Below are 7,932 nucleotides of genomic sequence, written 5' to 3' on the forward strand. Positions count from 1 at the left end.
GAAGAAAGAGGGTGAGGCTTTAATGATACATTTGAAAAATAAAAATTGGAAGATGATCTAAGCAAATTCAGTGGTTCCAGGGAGCATTTTTCTTAACTGTGGCTATATTTACTGCTTAGTATACATTCCCCTGCCTCTTCGTAGAGGGATGGATTGGGTGATGGAGAAAGATCCTGAAGGTACCTGTCTTTGGGTTTGTTTTTTTTTAACAAGGAGCAATTTGGCAGTGCTGCCTGGTGAAACTGCTGTAGGGCTGCCCTCTGTAAGCCAGCTGTGTAACTGTAAGTCAGATAACAAGAAGTCAGAATGTATTTGCCTTTCCTAGACCCCTTAATGTATCTTTTGTTGTCTCTTACAGAATGGTGAATAACACTGAAGACCCTCAAGAGGCTTTATAACGTCCCATCCCCATGTAAAGTATGCTTAGAACTTTTCCAGTAGTGTAAGTACAAGCTAAAAAAGAAACCACCACAAAAATTAAGAGCTGTTTGGTGGGTTTTTTTCGTTAATTTTTTTAAAAAGAGCAGAGCAATGGTGACAATTATTATCAGCAGTTGGCTTCGTTCGGGAGTTCCACTGGTTTGGTATTTGTTAGACAGTTAAACCAGGGAACAGCAGTGTTTATTTCTTCACTTGGTCTGGCTGATGTTGTTTCCACTTCTCTGTCACAGAAAGTTCAGGCAGTTCTTAGAAATTCAGCCATGTTCAGACAAAAGGTAGTGTTGAAAGAGAGCTCTCCATACAGCTACTGAACGTACTAGAGGGATATCAGAGCTATGCGAGAGAGTTTAGCACCACTACAGACTTGGTGAAAAGGGATGAGTACACCATGAACATAGTGTTGCTTGGCAAAGGCAGTAAAACCAGGACACTTCACCTACCCCTCTAACTGGATGTGTTGTCTGAGCAACTACTGCTGTATCTCAAATCCCAATACAAAATGAAGTTGTCCAAGTCTCATCCTAGAATATGAGCATATTAGTTTGTTCTTTTAAATGACTTCTGTCATGAATCTTCAAAGCAATTGGTATCCATGCTGTTTCTTTCATAAATAAGCAAATGAATTCAAAGTTTGAAGCTTGTCAGGCTGACAGGAAAGACTTGGCCTGTACTGCGATGACATCCAGCTCTCTCACTGGCTAGTCCTATAGCACTGGTCCCTGTCCCTCTTACAGACACTAACAACTGCTTGTCCAATGACAATCAGATTCCTGACATACCTTGACCTCTTGACTTCTGATTACATTTTCTGTCATACCGAGCTGGAAAGATAAATCCTGTGTGCAGAACAGGTAGCAAGGAACTGGGTTCCTGTAAATGCAGTCACATTTTTCCACATGGATTGTCTGAAGGATGAGGATTATTCATCGGACATTTATAGTGCAAGTGGCAATGCAGTCACAGGCTTCTGTACAGGAAGTCACAGCGAAAGGGAACGGCTACCAGGGGGTTTGTTTCGGACACTGAACTCACAATGTATTTCAAAAAGGCTTCTTGATACAACCATTAATTAGTGATTTTTCTCTTGCTGGTGGCTTTGTCTTTGTCTTCTATTCAAAACTGGTGGTTTCCTACTTTGTTGCCACTCCCCTGAGCCACCTCCTCTTCTTTCTTTTAGCTGGAAATATGTTGGATTTCAGTTTTAAAATCACCACTTGAACTTGTAAAGATCTAGTTCACAGCAGGAAAGAAGTCTGGAGGTAAGGCCACACTGCCATGTTCATCTTTATTATATGGGTAATTCAGAGTGATCTTAGAGCTCCTCTGTGCTTTGTGGGAGCGCAAGGACAGTCTGTCAGCTTTAACTTTGAATCAGACTTTTAACAGAAGTTTCCAAACTGTGAATTACATAGTTTAAATTTCCTGTGCTTTAGCTAGACTTCGGTTGTCTTCTCCCCCCATGCAGTTTTAGTTGGATGTCGTGTTGTTCTGTTGCTTTCTGGAATCGTTGTGGCACATTGATGTGCTCCTGTTAATCAGCTACCACCCTCCATCAGAGAGGCAGCAGCTTTTTCAATTTATTCCAGTATATGTGCAGTTAATACAGTCATTGAGAATGCAATATAAGTACAGGTGAATAATTTTTGACTCAGTGAAAGCTGGGGTGAACCTATTTGGGAGGATATTGGAGACTATTAAATTAGAGGAAATTGGCCAAGATGACCCATTTAGATATAAAGTTTCCAGATTAAAGCATAGTTATCTTCTAAAAAGGATGAGTGGACATTGTGGCTGCAGAAGGGAAAAGAAGAAAACAGTCTTCAAAAAAAAGTTTTAACTTAAACACTGAATAAGATTAAAATTGAACAGTGTTAAAACTACCATGGTTAGACAGTACTTTGGTTACTCCTATCATGGGGCAGCATCCTCTGTCAGAAGAGCAAAGTAGATGGCTGGCTGCAGGTACCATTTCGCCTGCCTGAATTTTATCCACAGTTGGATAAAAGTCAGGGCTCAAGTGGAGCTTGAGGCATGGTGTGAACGCAAGACTTTTCATTTTGGTCTCACAAGAATCAGTTATTTATCTGACACTAAGTCCTTCCTTCTGTAGCCAATGCCAATGTGTCTCCATTGGGTTCTCCATAAATATAATGGGAGTATTTACTTGTACTTCACAAGCAGTATTGATTCATTAATATGTTAATGGTGAGATATGACCATCAGTGTTTGTGTTGCGTGTTTCAAACTATCTCTCAAAAGATGGTTTCTGATAGAACTAGACAGTTTCAACATCATCACTCAAAGTTTATCTGAATTATCAGGCTGGTGTTGGTGAATCTAAGTGCCAGCAGTGACAGAGGTGTCTTGGGCATGAGTAAAAGCCTGCTGAGCAGGGAGAAAGTCAGTGTGAGCAATGCAGAGAAAGAGGACTGGACTGAAGCCTTGTCATTGCTTAGGAAAAACAACAGAAAGAAAGGAACAAGTATGTGAACTGTACCAAAGTCAGCCTTCACTGAAGAGTGGACAGTGGGGGTCCAGCAGCTTTGGAAGTCCCCGCATGACTGAGCTGTGTTAACTGTCCAGCTTCTCGAAATGTGACACAGAACACGTTAATTATATCTGGGTGATAGAGGACTGAGCTGACTTGCTCTTTTTGTTTCTGTGACAATGTATCACGTAAATAGTTGGTGGCTGTAGGAATGTTCCGCTGGTGTTTTAAGCTTCCTTAACTGAAACAATGTCTCATCTGAGCCCCTAGTTTTACTGTAAGATAAACTAGATGGGTTAATTCATGATTTCACAGGCAGCAATGTCACTCTGAAAGAAATCTTGTTGCGTGTGTGCCTTTCTTCTACTTTTGGCTGAATTGGCTTGTCCCCATCTGTTGAGTTGGTCATAGCAATCACCAGAGGCTTCTCCAAGCTAACTCAGCTCACTAACCCAATTGGAAACTAGCTGTGGGTGGTTTCAATCAGCCTGTTGATTGATTTTCCTGCTGGGTTAGTGAACTGAAGTGATCTGTGGAGATTTCCAACTCCTGGAGCTATGCAGAAGAGCAGGTCATAGGATGGTTCACCCTCTCTCATGCATCTGCAGGTGTTCTCCTCCTGCTCTGAGCAGGACACAGAAAGATTTGGACTGGGAATATAGATGGGGTCTTCTCTATGTCATGCAAAAGAGGAAATTTTCCTTGTTCAGGTCCAGGCTACACAGAGATGCTTGTTGCTTTAAGAACATTAATTAGGATGTGTGGTTCTTTTTGAAATGATTTTAAATAAAATAAGACTCTAATATGGAAGCAACTGTGGTCAAAAGTCCATGTTTTTGCAGTTATGATTTATATTCTTCAAGAAGCCACTGTTACCTATTCCTGAGTTGTTCTCCAAGTATAATCTCTGTCTTCACTAAGACTGTTTGCCAGTAAAACTACATGGGGAAACTGTTTTCTAGTGGGGGAAAAAAAATCTTTTTAGTTAAGCAGAAAATTAGGGCTAGGCAAGTTTTGATTATTTACTGGGTTTGGATTTTGTTTTTCTGAAGTAAGAAAGTTCTCTTTTAAGAAAGTGTGCTGATTGTTACTGCTGGTGATGGATCTGGAGGGAGAAGGAAGATGCCTGAAATACTTCAGGATGTCTCTTTTTCTTCACATGTAGAAGAGAGGTGGTGGAAATCCTGGTGATGGCATTCCTCGAAACCTGTCCTGCACCTTGTCATATCTGATGCTATAGATGGACCCTGTAGGCTGGCTTTATGTGTGGTGAGAAAACACTCAGAGCTTGGCCAGGCACTTGCTCTGCCTCTGTGTGACTTAAAAGTCATCATTTTGTCATGTCTGAAGGCCAGCCCCTTTCTGTGAGCTCTTGGTCCCCCAAATCAGCGTAGTTTTACTTCCCTGCCTCACTGGGATATTCCATAGAAAGATGTGTTTCAAATATTTAGATGCTGCAGCTAGCAGAATTAGTAGAGAAGAATTCTGAGATTCTGTCTGGAGTTTAGTAAAGGGTTGGTCCAATTCTGAAGTGAACTGGAGGAGGCAGAAGACGGCAGTTAATCTACCCCTGGAATCTTGACCAGCTGAAAACACGTGTCTTGCCAGTCTGGTGTCCATGTTAGGTCCACATCTCAGTTTTATTGCCACAATGACTTCTCCATCTGGGTTAAAGACAGTATTTTGGGGAGTTGGTGAGACTTGCTTAGCTGTGTACCTCAGGCATACAAATCCTGCCCTGACTGTTACAGAGCTTATATATCCAAAGTTCAGTCTTTGGCTCCTGAATCCAAGAGCTCCTCCTTTGCTCTTGGCACCGGTTTGGGCTTTGGGCCTTGGTTCAGCACTCATCTGCCACTACAGCTTTTCTCTCTGTTTGTTAGCCCTTCTGATCCCTCATTCTGCCCTTGAATCCAGCCTCAGAGTTTGAATTCCTGCCTCTTTGCTGTAGAACTGCAACTGTAGTAAGAACGCCTGATTTTAGAGGTATGGAAGGTTCGGGTTAGACAGATAAGGGGTCAGTGTGAATCTGTCTGGGCCTTCACTAGAATTCAGAAGCATCTGGCTCCCAGCCCTGTGCTTAGTCAGAGGTCAGTCCCTTTTGTAAGGCTTGGATTATGACAATAATTGCCATTTATATTATATTTTTGCCTTGTAAGATCGATCTCAAGTTCTCTCTCTCTCTGTCCCAAAGATGTAAAGCAGACTATAAAGCCAAGTAAGTTACTCACCCACCCAAGTGGAGTCAGTGGCAAAACTGCTGGGGTTTGCTTACTGCCAGTGCGCCAGCATCCAGTAAATAATATTCTGTTGACAGCAAAGAATTTCAAAGACTGAGTGGAAGAGCAGCTTATGTAGTTGCGCATCTGGGTTGGGGGCTCTTTAACTAGCTGAGAAACTTGAAGCCTCCTGAAGAAACGATATGTTGATATTCTGCTCTCAGCTTGCCTTCTGTAATTTGTGTAGCGGTGAGTATTTGATTACGTTGGATTTATTTTCAGAAGTTTCAGGCTGCTGTTATTAATTGTCACCATTTTGATCGAAAGCGGATGGCAGTGTTCTGCATTCGTGAGGCAGTGTTTTGCATTCACAAACAGAAGCGGTGACGTTTAACCTCGATAGATCAGCTCGTGGTCTGATTTCACTCCTCACTGCAGCGCAAGGCTTTCGTTTCCCCGGGATGAGAGCAGTCATTACAAGCATTACATTTTGTTTGTGAATCAGGATGAATGAGAGTAGAGGCCTCTTTGAAAATCAGAACGAAGAGATGCAACTGCAGGAGATAATTATGCTAACGTGTGGGTAAGGATGGCTCTGTGTTCGTTGACATGATGAGCACTTGAGGCCTGTTTTTTTTTTTTTTTTTTTTTCCCTCTCTTGAAAACTGGTACAACTCCACTGAAAATACTGGAGCTGCAACTGATGAGCATAAGTGTTCACTTGGATGAGTCAGATCCTTAATCCTGTGTTGCGCCCCAGAATTCATAGCATCAACTACTGTGTTGAAGGCAGCTTTGCTTAGTATGGTGCAAAGCTTTGGGTGTTTCTGGCATATTTAAATTGGCTGTGAATAAAAGGAGAGGCAGTAAGAACAGAAGAGCCAAAGCCTGAATTTCAAAAGATGGGATAGTGTTATGCTGTAGATGTCCCAGTTCTGTTCTAACAGCGCCTTAGAGCTGCACTTGATGGGTCACAGTGTTTGCCTCTGAACATGTGTGCATGGTGTGCACCATTTGCTCGGTGATATACGTCAACTGCTCTGATTGTGGAACAGCTACAGCTCAGAGTGAAAATCCCTCTCCTGACCATCTTGTAAGAACCAGCCGTGTTTGGGATAGGAAGCGGTGGGTGAGATGTACAAAAGGAAGGAGGAATGAATGAAACTTCGCTTGGGTCCTTGGATCTCATAAAAATGTATTGTGTAATGTAAAGCAATGAAAAACTAAGACTGGGCAGCTGGAACTGGGGTTTCTTTGTAGTCATTGGCTGCAGTAGAAAGCATCTAGAGTGGTATTTTGCATGAATGAGGTTTTTGAGTATCAGGCTGGTTGATAAGTAAATTATATTGCCTTTGGAAACAGCAGTGCCATCCTTCATAATCTGTTTTTGCTCACTGTCTAGATCAGAGACCTCATGTAGAATGGAAACATAGCAGCCCAGTCATACGGAACCAGAACCTTACACTGGTGCTTGACCCAGGGACTGGGCATGCACAACCGTGCTCTCTGCTATGCTTTTAGGAACTGGAGGATGTCTGTCCATCTCCACAGTTGCTCAAAGAGCAGTTCTGGCTAGTAATACAGGAAAAAAACAGGCAGGCTGAGGAGTTTGAGCAGTGAGAAAGACTGTGGTAGTTAAACCACTTGTTAGTTAACTAGTAATGGAAAGTGATTTTTTTTTTTTTTTGCTGTACTTTGGGATAACCGAATTCAGCCAAAAAGCCACAAATTTACCTCGTGATTTTGCTCTTCCATTTAAAGGGCAAGACTGTTCAGTAACACCAAGAAAGTGCAGTTACATTGCAAAAAGTCATGGTGCTGTGAAAAAGATGATGACAAATCCTGACGAGACTGTTGACAGGCCAGTGTAGTGCTGTTACCGTCCTGCCCTGGACCAGCAGTAGGTGCCGTATGTCAAAGGGTGGAAGTTGGCATCTCTCCCCATCCTGTTTGCCACAGTCGATGTGACTTTATCAGAGTCATTCCTAAACCAATTACCAGACCTGGGATCCTGTTCTGAACACTTTGGCTCTAGCCCACATCCATATTATGCAGATTATATCAAATATAGGTCTTACATCAAAAACCACAACTGGTTTTGTAAGTCTTGAGCTTTGCAGAGCTGATTAGATAAAGCAGTGGGTTTTGATGGAAATTTGGAGAAGGACCTCTGCAGAAGAGGATCTCTTCAGTGATGCTAGTGTACTTTGACTCATATACAGTGAATAGAAGAGTGGAAAAAATGTTTTTCTTGTGATCATTAAAGAGTCCAGAGCCATTTTCTCAAGTGTTAGAGGTGTTAAGGCTGGTGTCTGGCCTTATTCCCAAATGGGTAATTGAATTGCTTTGAACTTCTGCAAGTTCAATTGGACACGGACTGAGCCTGTAGCTGTTTTGATGGGATTATTCTGCTGTGTTCCATCACCTAGAAAGTTAGTGTCTGGAAGATGATTCTTGTAGCTGTGTGGGCTTGGGCTGTGATAGCAGGTGAGGAAACCTTGCTGTGTTTTTTGCTTACTTTTTTCTGTGAGATGCAGGAAGATGCATATCTGGCCATGTTCCTCCTCTCAGGATCAGTACTTTCAAAGTGGGGAGGGAGCCCCGTATCTAAAGGGTGAAATTAGTACAAAAAAGAGGCTAAATAAGTCTTAGTGTAACAAGGAAAAGGTATTGAGAGCAATTATGCCCCTGAACGGCCTTTGCTCCAGAAAGTGGTGTTAGGAGTGAAAAAGAGTGATGCTGCATCTGGCTGGTTGAGACCTGCTGATTTTTTTTTTTTTTTTT

General features: G+C 42.2%; 1 protein-coding gene across 1 annotated transcript in view; it reads left to right on the forward strand.

The window, feature by feature from the left end:
• Nucleotides 1-356: 356 nt before the first annotated feature.
• LOC104493042 (homeobox-containing protein 1-like) overlaps nucleotides 357-7,932 on the forward strand; it is a gene marked incomplete at its 3' end in the record, with an annotated part of 13,030 nt that continues 5,454 nt past the window's right edge. Inside the window, exon 1 of the mRNA XM_010135655.1 lies at nucleotides 357-442. Within this exon, the coding sequence (XP_010133957.1) occupies nucleotides 420-442 (23 nt within the window). The remainder of the gene's footprint in view (nucleotides 443-7,932) is intronic.

Source organism: Buceros rhinoceros, unplaced genomic scaffold, assembly GCF_000710305.1.
Source record: "Buceros rhinoceros silvestris isolate BGI_N320 unplaced genomic scaffold, ASM71030v1 scaffold28054, whole genome shotgun sequence".
Classification (NCBI taxonomy): domain Eukaryota; kingdom Metazoa; phylum Chordata; class Aves; order Bucerotiformes; family Bucerotidae; genus Buceros; species Buceros rhinoceros.